Raw genomic sequence first — 19279 nt, 5'->3', positions numbered from 1 at the left:
ACTTAAAAGGTGAAACTAATATGAGATAGACTCATTACATGCAAAGCAAGATAGTACAAGCCGTGATTTGTCATAATTGTGATGATTATGGCTTACAGCTCATGAAAACCCCAAATCCACAATCTCAGAAAATTAGAATATTACATGCAATCAATAAAACAAGAATTGTACATAGAACAATATCGGACGTACATATGCATGCTTATAAAAGTATAAGCATGCATATGTACTCAGTACTTGGTTTGGGCCCCTTTTGCAGCAATTACTGCCTCAATGCGGCGTGGCATGAAAGCTATAAGCCTGTGGCACTACTGAGGTGTTATGAAAGACCAGGATGCTTCAATAGTGGCCTTCAGCTCTTCTGCATTGTTCGGTCTCATGTCTCTCATCTTTCTCTTGGCAATGCTCCATAGATTCTCAATGGGGTTCAGGTCAGGCGAGTTTGCTGGCCAATCAAGCACAGTAATCCCATGGTCATTGAACCAGGTTTTTGTGCTTTTGGCAGTGTGGGCAGGTGCCAAGTCCTGCTGGAAAATGAAGTCAGCATCCCCATAAAGCTTGTCTGCGGAAGGAAGCATGAAGTATTCCAAAATCTCCTGGTAGACGGCTGCGTTGACCCTGGACTTAATGAAACACAGTGGAACAACACCAGCAGATGACATGGCTCCCCAAATCAACACAGACTGTGGAAACTTCACACTGGACTTCAAGCATCTTGCAGTGTGTGCCTCTCCATTCTTCCTCCATACTCTGGGTCTTGGTTTCCAAATGAGATGCAAAAGTTGCTCTCATCAGTAAAGAGGACTTTGGACCACTGAGCAACAGACCAGGTCTCTTTTTTCTTTTGCCCAGGTAAGACGCTTCTGACGTTTGTTGCCCATGTCCAGGATCCATCAGTGTGTGGTGGCTCTTGATGCACTGACTCCAGCCTCAGTCCACTCCTTGTGAAAGTCCCCAACACTTTTGAATGGATTTTTCCTGACAATACTCTCCAGGCTGTGGTCATCCCTGCTGCTTGTGCACCTTTTTATTCCACACTTTTCCCTTCCACATAACTTTCTATTAATATGCTTTGATACAGCACTTTTGGGAACATCCAATTACCTTTTGAGGCTTTCCCTCTTATGGAGGGTGTCAATGATGGTTTTCTGCACAACTGTCAGGTCAGCAGTCTTTCCCATGATTGTGATTCCTACTGAACCAGACTGAGAGACCATTTAAAGGCTCAGGAACCCTTTGCAGGTGTTATGGCTTAATTAGCTGATTAGAGTGGGACACTTTGAGCCTAGAATATTGCACCTTTTCACAATATTCTAATTTTCTGAGATTGTGGATTCGGGGTTTTCATGAGCTGTAAAACATAATCATCACAATTATGACAAATCACGGCTTGAACTATCTTGCTTTGCATGTAATGAGTCTATCTCATATATTAGTTTCACCTTTTAAGTTGCATTACTGAAATAAATGAACTTTTGCACGATATTCTAATTTTTTGAGTTTCACCTGTATTTGATGTTTAGGGTTTTAAACTGCACACCACATTTCCATGTTAAACTGGTCATGCACTGTATGAATTTTGTCTGGTTCCTAAGAAACTGGCTGAAATCTGGGTGGCCCATTTGGTTGCCTTCTGCCCAACATCCCTCAAGTCTGGTGGAAAATTTTCAACTGAAAAACAGGGATGGCTGTCAAAATACAACTGGCACAGCAGGGGATTAATCCAGGCTGAACGAAAAGAACTGTTTGGCCAGTTTAAGACCACGAAAAGAGCACGAGCCACCTAAATACAGCCATTCCAAGCCTTTTTTTAATCTCCAGATTAGGATTGTGCTGGCAGGGCACTGTATCAAGCTAAATTATGATACAGTTGTTTCTTTTAATGAATGAAATTATCCCTGTAGAATCTTGGCAAAATGATGCTAATGGAGTGAGCCACATCTGTAGGTATGTAGATCTGTAACATTTTGAAAGGGTGTGAAGTAAAAGGTTGCCCCTTTGTGTTATTATAATAGCAAAGCATTTCAATCATTGTAGATTTTTTTTTGTTAAAGAGCTTTTCAAAGAAACCAGCCTTAATAGAAATATGGATGCTACCATTGCTTTGAAGGTGCTCGCTTCAGAACCTCATCCTTTAATAGAGTCATGCATAGTAACTTGATCTAAAACACCACATTTCATAATCCAACAAGGTTTGTAGGCATGAGCAAGTCTGGCCATACACACGTTGATTTTTCGATTTTGATGATCACTAACCACTGTAATATATTGTACTATTATTTTAACTGTAAAATATTTTATTATAACTACATTTAGGCCGCTTGCCTATGGGTTTATGAAAATAATCAAAATTTTTTTTCTGCCAGAATTTGGCAGAAAACACACCTCTAATGTTACAATATGTATGCGTGTTTGAGTCTAAATAAATTCTGCTGGCTAGAATGTTAATCTATTGTGGCCTTTGACATACATTTACTGTATGGGCACACATTTATACGCATCTAGACACATTTACTCACGTTTCTGAGCAAAAGCTCCTCTCAGAACATGTCTTTGTTTTTTGCCTGAAAACGCTTCACTTCAAATACTCCTGAAAAGGCCTTTGCGTGCACCTTTGCGTGTAAGGCCACATAGGCTACCATGAAGATTCTTTCATAGGCTGAAAAAAAAACCCTGAACGCCTGTTTACGAGGCTTTTTTAAAGCTTAGTGTGCATGAGGCATTAGTACAACAGTAGATCTTTGTCAGCAGATCTGCTTTTCTGTTTTAGAAATTGAATATTTTTATTATTATACAGGATTTATATAGCGCCAACGGTTTGCTCAGCGCTTTACATTATAGTGGGAGACAATACAGTAACAATACAGTTCAAAACAAGAGGGAATTGAGGGCCCTGCTCCTTGGAGCTTACAATCTAGGAGGGAAAGGTGAGTGGTACAATAGGTAAAACTGTGGGGGATGGAGTGGTTGGAAGAGTAGAGGATTCCAGTATTAGCAGAGGGCGGGACAGGCTTCCCTGAAGAGATAGGTTTTCAATGATCGCCTAAAGGTAGGTAGAGTAGGTGATAGTCTAATAGATTGGGTTAGGGGGTTCCAGAGGATGGGTGACGCCATGGAGAAGTCTTGGAGACAAGAATGGGAGGAGAAGATAAGGGAGCTAGAGAATAGGAGGTCTTGCGAGGAGCGGAGTGTACGGTTTGGGTGATATTTAGAGATAAGATCGGATATGTAAATTGGGGCAGTGTTGTGGATGGCTTTGTATGTCATAGTTAGTGTTTTGAATTTTATCCGTTGGGCAACTGGGAGCCAGTGGAGGGATTGGCAGAGAGGGGTGGCAGATAAAGAGCGGTTAGTGAGGTGGATGAGTCTGGCCGCAGCGTTCATGATAGACTGAAGCCTGCGATGAGGTAGGCCAATGAGGAGGGAGTTACAATAGTCGAGGCGTGATATGACAAGGGAGTGAATAAGTTGCTTAGTGGTTTCCGGGGTTAGGAATGGTCATATCTTAGAGATGTTGCGGAGGTGAAGTCTACATGATTTTGTCAGCGATTGGATCTGGGGCTGGAAGGACAGATGGGAGTCTAGGATTTCACCTAGTACCCTGGCATGAGGGGATGGACTAATGATTGTGTTATCGATATTGATGGTGAAGTCAATGGAGGTGGCACGGGCTGGAGGGAATACTAGGAGCTCAGTTTTGGAAAGGTTGAGTTTGAGGAAGTGGAGTGACATCCAAGCCGATATGTCACTAGAAGATACCTTTTAGATTCCACACAGTTATTTGTATAGATAACATTTTTTAACGTTGTCATCTGCAAATAATGATTTTCAAGAAGCTAGAATATCATTTTGACCAATAACTCCTATTTCTGTCATTCAATAGTGGTTGTTTTTGTATCTAAACCTTCACAATCATATTTTAGTTCACTGAATTTTTGTTGAGGGTTTGGTAAATTTTTGCAGAACGTTCTCTAGGGCCCATTCATGCCATTTATTTATTATAGGTACTCATTTATTGCTGTCAATTTACGCAGCGCTTTACACATATATTATACAGTCACATCAGTCCATGCCCTTAAGGAGTTTACAATCTAAGGTCTCTAACTCACACTCATACACATACTAGAGAAACAATTTGGACAGGAGCCAATTAACCTACCAGCATGTCTTTGGAATGTGGAAGGAAACCGGAGTACCCGGAGGAAACCCACACAGGCACAGAACATGTAAACTTTGTGTAGATAGTGCTGTGATTGGGATCAGAACTGATAACCCTAGTGCTGCAAGGTGGAAGTGTTAACCTCTAGATGTGTTTTTGAAAGCATTCCCACTGCATACACTGTCCAAAATCAATGTTAGCTCATGAGCATAATGCAAACGATTACACTGCAGTGCAGTACAGTAAAAAAAAAAAAAAAAGGTATAGTGAGGTGCATTTTGTTGGAAATGTGGAACTAACTTCCCTTTTTAGGCAAAGTTCCTCTTTAAAGCGGGTATGGCTTTAGGTGAAATTTTTTTAGTCCTGGTGACCTTTGTAAGTAATTGAAGGAACTTTGTAGATGTAGATCTGGGAATTGCAGGTTGTTCAATGACAAGATGAGGAATTTGGTTGGTCTAATCATAGGAAAAAATATTCAGCTAGTGACTAAAGAATGTGTGATCTCGATGACTAGGAGGAATTAGTACACTACTTACTACTTACACTACTTTTCTAGCTACCTCAGACAGCCCCCATAAGTTACATATTTTAGTCTTTACCGCGCAGAAGCTGATATTGTGTGGAATGAAAGTTTGTCTTATTGAGGGCAAGGTAATGTTCATACTGTTGAGCTGGATATTGGACGGAGTCTATGTTTTGTCAGCACGGTATGCTCACTATGGAAAATATTCTCCTATTTGGCAGATGAATGTTTTGGAAGGATCTTATGCCATGAATCTAGTACTCTTTTTGGAGACATATTTTTCTATGAAAAGAAAAAGAACAAATTCTAATCTAAAAGCTGTACTGTGACTTGGCATTCTGATTGTTTATTGAAGAAAATGTAGGAGCCCTCGGATGTAGGCCTGTGATTGGGGAACGATAAAACTCACAGTGGGACAAGCCACAAATACCTTCAGATTTATAAATTTAATTTCTAGGCAATTTTTACATGGGCATACTAAAGCGTACACGCGCGTGAAGGGCAGCGTTTGCCCACACGGGATGCGCAGGTATTCTCTGTATTCCTGTGCAGGCAGTTCCATTCATATCCATTATGATGCAGTGGCTGTAAAGAAACAGCTGCAAATGCCAAATTAACATGCGCGTGCGTGCAGGCACATAGCAGGTAACTTCCTCCCTCAAGTGTCCCTCATTCTGAAGTTCAAAAGGTTTCAGAAGCTGGGAGGCGGGGCGGGGTTTAGGGTCATGTGACTGCCATGACACGCCGTCACGGCGGTCACATGATCAGGAAAGGTCCCTTTCCGTGAGTACCGGACATGTGTGCTGGGAGTGAGCAGGGTGCACGCTCTCAGCACATATGTTCTTTTTTAATAGAACGCAAATGTGCGTCCGCTCGGCGTCTAGGCCCAGCGTGAAGAGGTTAAGGAAGTACTTTAAGGAATACTTATTGTATTCTTATTATACTTCCTGTTATATTGGGGCATTTGTGACGTAGAAAGGGCTTCACAGCTACCTGCTGGGAAGGCTACTACACCAGTAGCACCCTTCTGAGTAGGTGCTAGGGTGAGATAGATAAAATTAGCTGTGTTATTGATAGGTAAATTTGTTAGGAAAAAGTATAGTTAGTTTACTTTACTTGATGAGCTTTGATTATTTAGTTAGGTCTGCTCTGTGTGCTCAGCTGCTGCTAGTCTACCTAGTCTCCTCTGTATCCAGTAAACGTAAGAAGTTTTTGGATAATAGGTGTGGAGTTATGCAGATGGCAGCACGAATATTGATACAGCCTCAGCCTATCCCAGAGAGAGGGACTCTAAAGCATGCTGGGTAACTGTATAAATTTAGTGAGTGCATGGGGCTCTGGGTTCTTTTCTGTATAGGATTTTTCCAGCATGGGAGAGGGCACGTTGCCCTCCCAGGCAGGTACTGCCATGTAGCCTCAGGTGGGCGAATGCTGAGACCCGGGTTCTGCTATGCTGACTTAGGTTCTGTCTACTGAAGATCTGGTCTGGTATAATAGAGGAAGGCATCCATCAGCTCTTGGGCCTTGTGAGTACAGACATCCCTAAAGGATCTTAGAGACTGTGCCGTTTAACCCCCTCTGGTGCTAGGAAATTATCTGAGGGTCTAGAAAAGGGAACTGTCAGGAATGGACTCGCCAGTAGTGGAGGGACTCACCTGCCTTGTGGGTTGCAGTACCAGGACTGGCCAGCGGGTGCTCTCAGCAGCCAGAGGCTCACTCCTGCAGTCAGCCAAAACACCTGAGGCTGATTGCAGGAGGTGCATATAAGGAATGGCCAGACTTGCAATCAGGGCCTTGGTGTATGTTTCCCAAGAGCCCCTGTACCTGCATCCTGTCTGCTTCCTGTCTGATCCTGCTTGATCCCTGACTCTGATTGAACTCCGCCTGTCCTGACCTCTGCTATTCCTGACCACTCTCCAGTCTGCTCCTTTGGTACCTTGTCTGCCTGATTGTTCCTGACCCGGCCCGTCTGACTACGCTCTGCCTGCTCCTTTGTACCTTGCCTGCCCGTTTGCTACCGACCCGGCCTGCCCGACTACGCATAGTATTGTTCTTTTGTTATCTGTTGGGGGTTTTGGTTTGGTTTGTTTGCACTGTGTTTATGTTTAGTCTTGCACTGCGTTTATGTATTGTTTAGTCTTAAATTATATTGTTTATACTATATCTGAAGCCTGCGTTTCCCTGTGTCAGTCCACACACCTCTGGTCATACCCGGAGCCCTGACAGGAACACTGGTGTTCTGAAGAGCTTTGTCCACCTGGCTCTGGGGCTCTACATAGGTTTCTGCTGCTAATACTACCACTGTTTCTGCCTTAAAGCTGAAGCTCACTGTTTGATTCAAGCATGGATTCTGACATAGCATCCAAGTTCTCCAAAACCACCACCCCACAAAACAACACCCGTAAACTGGTTATAGGAGAAATGTGTGAATAAGCCTATGTGCCTGGCTGTGAAGCAAATTAAGTGGGGGGACCTGGAAAGTATTTGTGTGGCTTCTACGGGAGTAGCGCTACACATGGAACCCTTGTAAAATCTGTAAAAAAAAAGGAATCAATGTCCTTCTTCCCGAGATCTTGTGAAGTCTTGGGGAAAAAGCCCTGTATTATTTTTTTCTTTACACAGATCTGACACTAACATCATGATAATGTTTACGAGTCAATATGGCGTGGGGGGATTAGAGGAGGAGAAGAGGCACATTAGCATGTGGCAACATAGCAACAAAGATAACTGATAATTATGAATAGATAACGTTGATCTTGCAATAGTTATTACAGTAATTGGTGGCAGTTTCAAATGAGAAGATGGGGGAGGTGGTTTGGTTTACCTTTTATACTTTGTTCTAAACAAAGCAGCAAGATCAAGGAGCTGCAGGTATTAAAGCACAATTGCAGACAGTTTTAGTTTTTTTTTTTTTATACAATCTGTAGAATTTTTATAGTATTTTGAGTGTACCATGTGTTTAATGGCTAGTACACACAACAAAAAAATTGTCCGAAAGATTGTCCCTTGTTTGTTAAATGCTAATCTCATATCGAATCTAGGGGGGATTACTAATGGTACGAAAATTATCGTACGACAGAATGCAACTTCCACCATACAATAGGAAGTGATGTCGTTACATTTGACCCCTCTTCTAGCCACGCCTAGAGCAGGGGCGGACTGACAACTAATGGGGCCCCGGGCAATAGGGGATCATGGGGCCCCTGTGTCCTTGACCAAACTCAAAAAAGCCTATGAAAAAGGTACCAGGGGCATCTCATGGTGCCCCCTACTGACCCCGGGCCCTCGGGCAGTGCCCGAGTTTCCAAATGGTCAGTCCGCCCCTGGCCTAGACTATACATGTTAAGGTTTTAATTCCTTATCTTATCTTTTGTTTCATGCCTCCTTGCAGTCCGCAAACTAGGTGCCCCCAATTTATGTTCTAAAAAAGGTGTTATCACATTGTTAATTAGTTATTATTAGTAATCGATTATTATTACGTCTTTAATAAGAGACATAGTCGACAGAGTATCCATATGATAACCAAATGTCATTCAGAAAACGTGGTATTAGAAGGTCTAATAATATGCAAATTATTGTGGTTTCCCTGTTTGATTACATATGTCATCTTAAACAATAATTCTTTTCGTTGCCCTTTTCTTCTTCTGGTACATTCTTTTGTTTCCGCTCATGCACTTCTGCAATCTTGTAGATTTTTATTCTTTCATACAAACAGCATACTAAGTACACGATGATTGTTAGATCTGTTATGTAACGAGAAAAAATTAATATTCATGTTCTTTCTGAAACTTTTGTATGAACAGTAGTGATTGGAAGTTGGTGTACTAACGGTTAATTATCGAACGAACGCTCTGATTGCAGTTATTTTCTCATTGTGTGTTCTAGGCAAGACTGAAGGTACACCAGTGATTATTAGTAGCTTTAGCTGCCACTAAAACTACCAGCGTTTAATTGCAAAGAGTTGTGATCAATGTCTAAAGAGATACAGAAGAACAAATAGCTCCTTATGGTGAAAGCCACACAAGCTGCATGTAGTATTGTGGGTTTATGTTACTTTTATCTTTCATTATATTGTCAGTTTAAAGTGACCCGGTGAGCAAATTTAAACTGTCCCTGCAAATACAGTAATAATGTGGAGGTTTGCAGATGGAACCACTGAGCACTCTTGGAAATGAACACTCAGAAAGTGTCAGTTTCAGCACAGGCTTCAGCCAGACATTCCTGCTAATTGGTGCAGCATTCGGTAGCAAGGGCAGCAGCAAAGGTAAGTATTCACGTTCCTATTTCTAGTCAGTTTTATTTATTTATTTATTTATTTATTTATTTATTGGATTTAGTGACATAGCTGACAGGGTCGCTTTAAATGTCTTGTGTATCTTACTTACATTTCGTAACAGCTAGAGAGTGTCAAAATTCCCAGAACTAATATCTACTTTTCCTTATTTCAGATAAATATAGACATGAACTTTCTGACTTTAGTCACGGCGCTATGTTTACTAGATAGTTTTATTAGCTTACCGAGTTCTTTTGTTGAGTGGAACTACACTTAGGGCCAGTTCACACCAGAACGCGATGTGTGAAAGGCGCATACCATGCACAGTCCCCACACTGCATTCAAAACTCACTGTCTTTGGTGCAGGTACCAATACATTGTTAATAGCACCCCAAATGCAAATCGCACGCGCAGTCCGTTTGTGGGCACCAGACCATATGATACTGCAATTTGGTGTTGGCGCGATTTTCAAAAGTAGTGCATTCACTAACTTTCTCCCGCCATTCTGAGGACCGCGTGAAACGATGTGCAACGGAGCGGACACGAGCTGTCCGTGACCCTCTGATCCAGAGGAGGGAGCCCTGTATTCAGGCTGAGCCCCCATCTACCCTTAAGGGGACCTCTGGACCCAGCAGTATCTCATACCTAATCCAGGCTTACTGACCAGATCTCAGAAGGATGCCCACCACCTGCTGACTACAGATTACTGCCTAGGATTATTATTCCTACATGCGCATTATCCATGCGCTTCTGGTGAGTGCGCACTTCTGCTATTTTGATCTCAGTCACAATTCCATTGGGATGACTGCTTCATAGGAAATTACAGCTGGTGCCATCTGTTGAACTCTATTGATTTGCATATATTTTCACAGGAGCTTTCTACTTCATTATCTATTGAGCGCTGCACTTTATTATACTTACTAGTGCATTCACTAACGTTTGTTCTGGTGCGATTTTAGCCCATTCAAATTAATGGGTTAAAAAAATTTCAGTGTGGGCAAAGCACAGGAATGCTGACTGCTATCCTGTGAGATTCTGGTGTGAACTGGACCGTAAAGTACAAATAAAGCCAAAAACAATAATGCAATATATTTCAGGTTACCAGTTTTTTAATGCAATGGTTAAGTGATTCTAAAGTTAAAATTTGTATTTTTAAAAAATAACAAACATGTCATACTTACCTGCTCTGTGCAATGCCTTTGCACAGAGCAGCCCCGATCCTCCTCTATTGGGTCCCCCACCGGTGCTCCTGGCTCCTCTTCACTACCGAGTGCCTCATAGCAAGCCACTTGCTATGGGGGCACTTGTGCAGGCTTGCTCCCAAGCTGGCTGTGTGTGTCCATTGAAACACAGGGTCAGCTTAGCCCCACCGCCAGCTCCCTCCTTACTGGCTATGATTGCCTGCAGCGGGAGCCAGTGGCTCTAAGCTAAGGAGGAGGGAGAAAGCTGAGAGAGCCCCCGCTCTCCTACAAAACATCTCTGAATCTATAATGGGCTCAGATAAGTATAAGGGGGACTGGAGGGGTTACCTTAATGCATAGACTACATTAAGGTAAAAAGAAACCTTCTGTCTTTACAACCATTTTAATCTTTCCAGAATTGTTGTGTCCTAGTCACTTTCTGTGATCTGGCTTAGAAGAGTAAAATAATATTATCTGTCTTGCAAAAACTACTAATCCTATCACCCCACATGTAATGGTGATATACAAGCACAGACATTTGTGAGGTGCAGCCTGTGTGACAACCATGGCTGCCTCCATAGATTGAGTGGAGTGAGTGAGCATAGCTACTCAGCGCCAGGAAGTGTTATTTGCAGGATTATCCGGTGAAAACAAACGTGTGAAAACAGAAAAGTGTAGCAGCCACTTCATCTAAAGACTTGTAAGCTGCAGCATGTTCATTTTTTCTTTAAGGGTTTAGATATGCTTTAAGTGGATGAGTTCAAATATGAATGTTGGAAGCTCTGAACCTCTCCAGCTGTTCCATTATGTCAGGCAGATACACAAAGCATGTTTAATCAGATAATGTAATAAAAGGAGATGAAAGTGACACAAGCAAGCCCAGCAGATGTAACAAAACTTAATTAAACAGCAAGAAAAATACAGTACATACAGTACACAGTACAGTCTGTTTTCTTGCTTAGGAAAACACAACAGTTAACCTTGGTGGTTTTGAAATGCTGTGATGGCATATGATGTAAATGTCTGTTGATGATTTGCAAACGTTTAGTTTATTGTTACAAATTATGTTTTATGTTCTTGTCTGTAATGCTTATACAGTGACTCACACTCTCCCCCCCATGTACGGTACATAGCAAACCAGTGTTAGAAATCCAGCATTGCTCAAACTGTCTGCACAGCCCCTAGGAAGTCAAAATTCACTCCACTTTTCTTCTCTTCTGAAATGTGCCAACTGTCATGGTGCATCATTTAATCTCCAGGGCATCGCCCATCCTCTGGAACTCCCTACCCCAATCCATCAGCCTATCACCTACTCTCCTCTCCTTTAGGTGCACCCTGAAAACCCTTCAGGGAAGCCTACCCCGCCCCCTGCTAATTGCCGATCTCCTCCACTCTTCCTACCACTCCATCCCCCACAGCTTTTCCTCCTGTACCACTATCCCCTCCCTCCTAGATTGTAAGCTCCAAGGAGCAGAGCCCTCGTACCCCTCGTGTATTGCATTGTATTGTTATTATACTGTCTCATGTATTGTCTCCCATTCCAATGTACAGCGCTGAGCGAACTATTGTCGCTTTATAAATACTGTATAATAATAATAATCTCAGAAATCTTTTCTTCATTAATGTTGAAAAATGTGTCTGCTGCGAGTACAAATGTATATTATCTTTACAAAGTAAGACTCCATTCACACTTGACCTGAGCATCTTTGGTTATACAGTATTTGGGGTATTTCAAACGTTTGTATATGTGTTTTTGCGTACATCATTTTATTTTTAGCCAATGGAAAGCTAGTTACAAGGCAACAAAAATGTGTTATGTATGTTTTCACTTGCTTTTCATGTGCTCCTATTGAAGTCTATTGAGAGCAAAATGTGAAAATCTGCTCCAAATGAATTGTGATGAGCTTCAAGCGATACTACACTTCGGTGTGAACAGGCACTAATGACTATAATGGAAATCCTAGTGTCAGCTAGGGACATTATCGCTAGAGAAGATTACACACATATAGTATAGTTTCAGTTGGTCAAGGCATTAGTCTGGAAATAGGCCGTTGGATCACCTAATTATGCTTGCTTTCTAATGCTTCAGCGTCTGGTTGTCATACATATGGGCCTCTTAAAGTTGGTTACATTCAAGCTTGTTGTATTTTGATTTTCAGAACTGATAACTTGGAACCAGCCCTAAGATTCAAGAGCTTTATTACCACATTGTATTTGAACTGAACCTGTAAATTGTAAACACAGAGCAAAGCAACAGGTTCAATTAGTTACAGGCCTTCCAATCTACATCATGTGTGATCCCCGCTTTCTATTATGGAATCCATACCTTGTGTTTATTTTTCGGCTGTTGGAAGCAGTATACGTTTTCCGTTCACTGTAGATCTACAATACAACCATATAGTTTCTCCAAAGAGTTTTGTGACAGCTTTCAACAACAGGTGTGCCGCCTCCTTCCTACAGCTCCATTGAAAAATGTACCCATAAATGTCCAGAGCTGGCAAGACTATAAAAAAAAATTAAAAATAAAAATATTACAACATGGACCCAGTAGACAATATAGGGACCACAGATAGAGTTCATTTTCCTTGAGGGCATAAAATGTAGTCAGCAGATTGATTGATTTCATAACAGAGTCAATTTACATAGCGCTTTACATATATATTGTACATTCACATCAGTCCATGCAAATTTATAGACTGTGGTCTGCCAACATATTTAGAACCTACCACCTACCTCCGGGTACTTTCCCGCTAAAAAAACGGTCGAGGACTCCGCTGTCTTCCATTTAGGTGGGCAGATTGGAGTTAGCCAGATGTAAAAAGGCAGTGCAGTCTGTTTACTCCTGGCTGCCCATAGAGCAGAGTGGGCTCTATCCATGTCCGCTCTGCAGATACTAAGCAGACACAGAAGTGTCATCTGCCCACTCTGCTCCACTCAGCAGGGGATCACTTCACAGGTCCACTGCTGATCAGAACAGAATCCAGCCCATGTGAAAGGGGCCTTAGACTTTAGATCAGCAACTGGTGATTGTGCTGATGTTGTTAAACTGAAAGTGTTCCAACAATAATTGTATTCATTGATTGATTTGCTGTGCTCTCTTGTTATCCCTAGTTTTGTAGAGTATGTACAGAATAGGTACCCCTTTAAGGACTGCAGTGAAGAATGTATAAGGAGAATATTATATATGACACTGCACCAGAAATATGTGTTCTCTGATCTCCAGTGCAGAACCGTTAGTTAAAAGTATGTGAATAATGTTCTGACATCCAAAGGCGAGGCTTTGGCTAGACTGATGTGGAGGGGTGGAGGGTAGGAAAGTGCTGTTTGTCTGTATCCCATTATGAATCAGAGGAAGTTATTGTCTATGAAGCACACTGTGCGCTCTGTACATTCTCAGGCACATTTTGTTTTCCGGACACTCGTTCACTTAGTCAGAGTCTGTCCAGGATGAGCGTAACTGTCATCCACAGCTGATGGACAAGGAAATATATGGAGTTATGTATGTGCATCTCAGGAAGAGGCCTCTGAAGGCTTAGCAAAGTTGCATAGTCTCTGATGGTATTCCAGAAAATGCCCCGCTGAACAAAACCTTTGCTGACATGCCATTCTGTTACAGTGCAAATTCCCATTACTACTTGTACAGTAAAGCAAGTCATTGTAAGATCCTATCCAGCTAATGTTAAAAATTACTAGCTCTTTGCATTGAGCTTTGTGTGCCGAAATCTGCTTTATATCTCTTCTTTCCCGTCTTTCTAGACAAAGCAGTAAATTAATGTCTGCATTGGAAATAATGTGCCGTAAAAGGAGAATGAAGCAATGTCCAACAAATGACAGTTTTGTAAGATAAACAATGTTTAGGAACATGTAGTCCAAGGCTGAGATTATTGATCTGCATTTGCATGTGCAGTCCCTCCTCTGTTGTTTTATTCTGATCTAATATATTCTGCTTCTTTCTTCCAGGAATAAGGTCTGAGAAGAGTGACACTCTGCTAAAGGTCTCCCAAAGACGGCTGCTAGTGGACAAGTTATGGGGTTTCCAGATAATATGTGTTCATGAGGTAACAGAAGGAAACACAGGAACACCTTCCCTTTCCCTTACCCTGCCCCCTTTTTTGTTAGCCCTCAGACAAGAAATGGGTCAAAAGATCTCAGGGAGCATCAAGTCTGTGGATGTGCGGGATCCACCTTACAGACCAGTCAAGCGAGAACTGAGGGGTCCAGACTTTTGCAAGCCTGCTCGATTAGATATGCTGCTGGACATGCCTATGGCCACTTTGGACGTTCAGTATAAACATGCATGGAATAATGAGGATCGATCTTTGAATATTTTTGTGAAAGAGGACGACCGACTGACGTTCCATCGACACCCAGTTGCACAAAGTACAGACTGCATTCGAGGGAAGGTTGGCTATACAAGGGGCCTTCATGTTTGGCAAATTCATTGGCCCACCAGGCAAAGAGGAACCCATGCTGTTGTTGGGGTAGCAACTGCTGATGCCCCTTTACATTCTGTTGGATATACTTCACTGGTAGGAAGCAATAGCGAGTCTTGGGGCTGGGACCTAGGACGAAATAAACTCTATCATAACTGTAAAAACCAACCTGGTGTTACATATCCAGCCTTTTTAGAACCTGATGAATCATTTGTACTCCCAGACTCCTTGCTGGTAGTGTTAGATATGGATGAGGGGACACTTAGCCTCATAGTTGATGGACAATATTTAGGAGTTGCCTTCAGAGGACTCAAAGGGAAAAAACTTTATCCTATTGTTAGCGCTGTATGGGGTCACTGTGAAATTACAATGCGATACATCAATGGACTTGATCGTAAGTATTACATTCACACTTCATCTTGCTTATGGCAAATTTATGTTTTACAGAGTTTTTATTCTTTGACTTGTTATGTGGTATTTACTATTTGGCTCAATTACTGATTTATGTCACTGTGACATTGTAGACATTGTATGGCTAAAAGATGGAGAATATAAAAATACAAATGCAGATGAAAACATATTTCAAAATTCCTTTGAAGAATTAGTAATTTAGGTAGCAATGATGCATATGTAAATGTTGTCCTATAATGCACACGTTTCATGGGTGAAATTGCCTATAAAATGAATGTCTATGGGTTATCCCCAATCTGTGCAAACATGCTTGCTCATTGATCACATTGGAGAAGTGGCCTGTTGATATGGATTTTCCTCTGCCAGGAGTGGCAGAGAAGATGGCCTGCAAAATGCATGAATCTTTTAACCATTGTCTTTTGTTTGTGGCTAGAACTAAGCTAGCTATGTACAGTGTATCAAAGGAAAATCAGATGGGCAGGCAAAATCTAACCATCTGAAGGTTTCTTTAGGTCAAGTTTCAGTTATAATCCCAAATGTCTGGGTCACTCCAGCATTCATGTTTATGCAATGTAAAGCAGTGTGGAGACACATACAGACTCCTCTTGCAACTCCTTACTTTAACAACAAAATATCGCACACAAGAATTCTAACCTGTCTGAGAACTATTTGACCTTCTATTGAAAGATACCCAATCACCTGCCTATGACTGTCTGAAATTCTGAGCAGTTCATACGACTGCCTAGCTGTGTTTGTGAGTACAGCTCAGGTTAGAGCACAACATAGTTAAAGATTCAGCTGCAGTAGCTGGAATATTCATTCATTCATTCATTTTCACGATAAAACAAGCAATAGAGTTGGCTTCTGATTTCTTTTGGAAATGGAGTTGATTCTAAGATGTTGGGGGGAATTCAATAAAGCTGGTGCGCCACTTTTCTGACCTTTATCCCTCTTGTTAATGTATTGTGCCAAAGTTATGAAGCATTTGTGACATTTTTGGTTCTGATAGTGACTCGTGCTCCAAATTCAGATCGTTCCAAAATGCACTACTTGTACATTGTGTTGCATTCTATGTACCACTTTTACATTGTGTTGCTCCAGATGTAAAAGTGGGGCTATTTAAAACCAACTCTCTTTTGGCATACAGAGAGAAAAACTGTCTCAGACAGATTTTGCCAAAGTGTCTCACATGCATTCTAAAACTGGTGCAGCATGAGCCAAATTCAAGTAAAAGTTCTAGACAGGTACCTGAATTTTACGCATTCTTTTCCAGTTTTAGATTGCATGAGAAACACTTTCGCAGAATCTGCCTACACCAGTCTTTGCAAATTCCAGGGATTGTGTATTATAATACACCTGTGTGCCGTTACTGACCTTTCCTTTTGAAAATGCTTTTTTTTCTTAGTTGTCATGCATATCCAGTGACTTCTAAACTCTCTGGGTCATTGACTCAGAACATGTATGTACTGTATATTACGTGTTCTGACCAGGGGCGGACTGACAACTCATGGGGCCCCCGAGCAATAGGGGATCATGGGGCCCCTGTGTCCTTGCCCAAACTCAAAAAAGCCTATGAAAAAGGTACCAGGGGCATCTCATGGGGCCCTCTACTGACCCCGGGCCCTCGGGCAGTGCCTGAGTTTCCAAATGGTCAGTCCGCCCCTGGTTCTGACTCTATTTACTGGGTGCTTTTTCCAAGGTGAATCAGAAAGTATTTAAATTTAAAACAACCAGGCAGCTAGCACTGTCAGAATGAGCAATGGTAGCCTTCAACTTTGTTTCAGTACAAGTTTTCTTTAACATCTCACTGCTTTCTTGTGCAGCTGAGGCTTAGATTATGGTCAATATGGGTATAATGAAACTAAGGAAAATCAAATGTGTAATCTGTTCTTCTACTTTCATGTGATCTTTTGTTCAACGATAATACTGATAGTTTATATTCTGTGTTCAGTCTTGTGGAATTACAGAAAGTTCATGTTGTGAGGCTTATGTCTATGGGCACCGTAACATAAACATCAACCAATATTATATAGAATGACATTCCAGGCCCATTTGCTCTAAAAAGCATTGGTGTGCTGGAGTGTTGTTCGTTTTGAATGGCACCCAGTGCACCTTCACAATACACCTGCGATGTGGCACACCTCAACACACAGTAACACACCACCATGCATTGCAGCATGCTACGATACAAAAAAAAAAAAGCAAGTATGATTTTAGGTTCTTTGCATTGCATCAGGCAGCCCATTCCAATGAATGGGCCACCTTATCACAATGCATGTTAAGATGTGACATGACGTGGGTTAAAATGCAACTAACAAGACTGATGTAAATGGGCACATAAACCGTAGGTCCAGACAATTGTTAATTTTGGAAAGAGTGGGGAAGGATCAGAACTCCTGTTGGGTTTTTACTGCTGTCTGGGTCTCTTTTAGAAGGATTTACCCCCATTTACTGCCATGGTGACATCAGCTTTACTAGACAAGAAAAGACAGAACAACTGCAAAAGGAACAAAGATGGTAACAAAAATACTGAATGAACCAAAAAAATGTAGGAACAGTCCTCCTGCAGTGCCAGCCTAACTATAATGACCCCCAAGTGGCCGCAGACACCTAACTATATTCCAAAATAGTGAGAACAATAAGAGAAGTGAATTGGTGCTGCGCTACTCAGTGCATAAAAAATAAATCATAAATAAATGAATAGAATCAGAAGATGAATGAACATATGACCCTCATCCAAGTGTGAAAACAACATATGCAAAAAAATGGATAAGTGCAGACAATATCAAACATCAATAACGGCAGCACAGTGTGCTAATAATGTGCCAGTGACTTAGTGAACACAAGATATTAACAATAATAAAACACTGATGTGTTTAAAAGAAACATAATGTGATACAATGAATAAGTCCCAAAAAGGATAATAACAGTCCCAAAAAATAGGAACACAATGGATCTTCGACACAAGCTGTGAAACATCCAGTGATGAAAATATATACAATCAGTCCTCCACTGGCTAGCGTGTATATTCACCTCCAAAATGCGACCCACAAGGAGTCATAAAGCATACAGAGAACCTCAAACGATGATCCCAAATAGATGGTCCTTGATAGCAATCAAAGAAAGAGGAGTCCTCTCCGATGATGCTGGCAAACACTCACAGGCATGCTTCAGATATGGTCACAGACCTCTGTCACCTCCAGTATCCCCATATAGAAGATTTAAGCAAGAAGACTTCCCATAGTGTAATATGTCAATTACTTTATTATAAACAGAACCCAAAATGACTACTCACATTAAAAAAGGGTCCGCAGACAAATACAGGCAAGATTACCGCAGCAAAAAACCGCAGGAAAGGTGTATAGCATCGGGAGTACCAAGATGGCGGTTGCCGTCCATACTGGATATGACATCACCATGCTTCCATCCTACATGTTGCGTCATGGGTCACGTGACTTCCTCAGGGCTCCCTGAATAAGTCACGTGACCTGTGACGCAACACATAGGACAGAAGTTTGGTGACATCATCCGGTATGGACGGCAGCCGCCATCTTGGTACTCCCGATCCTATACACCTTTCCTGCAGTTTTTTGCTGCAGTAATCTTGCCTGTATTGGTCTGCGGACCCTTTTTTGATGTGAGTAGTCATTTTGGGTGCTGTTTATAATAAAGTATTTGACATATTACACTATGGGAAGTCCTCTTGCTTAAATCTTCCATGCGGGGATACTGGAGGTGACAGAGGTCTGTGGCCATATCTGAAGCATGCCTGTGAGTGTTTCCCAGCATCATCGGAGAGGACCCCTCTTTCTTTGATTGCTGTTGAGGACCATCTATTTGGGATCATCGTTTGAGGTTTTCTGTATGCTGTATGACTCTTTGTGGGTCGCATTTTGGAGGTGAATGTGCACGCTAGCCAGTGGAGGATCGGTTGTATATGTTTCCATCACTGGATGTTTCACAGCTTGTGTTGAAGATCCATTGTGTTCCTGTTTTTGGGACTGTTATTATCCTTTTTGGGACTTATTCCCTGTATCACATTATGTTTCTTTTTAACACATCAGTTTTTTATTATTATCTTGTGTTCATTTAGTCACTGGCACATTATTAGCATACATTATTGATGTTTGATATTGTCTGTACTTATCCATGTTTTTTGCATATGTTGTTTTCACACTTGGATGAGGGTTATATGTGCATTCATTTTCTGATTGTATTCATTTATTTATGATTTATTTTTTATGCACTGAGTAGTGCAGCACCAATTCACTTCTCTTAAAAATACTGAATGGGTGTCTA

General features: G+C 41.5%; 1 protein-coding gene across 2 annotated transcripts in view; it reads left to right on the top strand.

Annotated features, from left to right (window-relative positions):
- The window catches only part of SPSB4 (splA/ryanodine receptor domain and SOCS box containing 4), a 224645-nt gene that overhangs the window by 95585 nt on the left and 109781 nt on the right, over positions 1–19279 (top strand). For both annotated transcript variants that reach the window (XM_089669511.1, XM_089669510.1), the window contains exon 2: positions 14097–14963. In XM_089669511.1, coding sequence (XP_089525637.1) covers positions 14270–14963 — 694 coding nt within the window. In that variant the 5' untranslated portion in view covers positions 14097–14269. The remainder of the gene's footprint in view (positions 1–14096; positions 14964–19279) is intronic.

The sequence above is a fragment of the Staurois parvus genome, unplaced genomic scaffold (assembly GCF_062004578.1).
Source record: "Staurois parvus isolate SC_StPar_1 unplaced genomic scaffold, SC_StPar_1.0 ptg000078l, whole genome shotgun sequence".
NCBI classification, from domain to species: domain Eukaryota; kingdom Metazoa; phylum Chordata; class Amphibia; order Anura; family Ranidae; genus Staurois; species Staurois parvus.
This window is presented reverse-complemented; position numbering and strand designations above follow the sequence as displayed.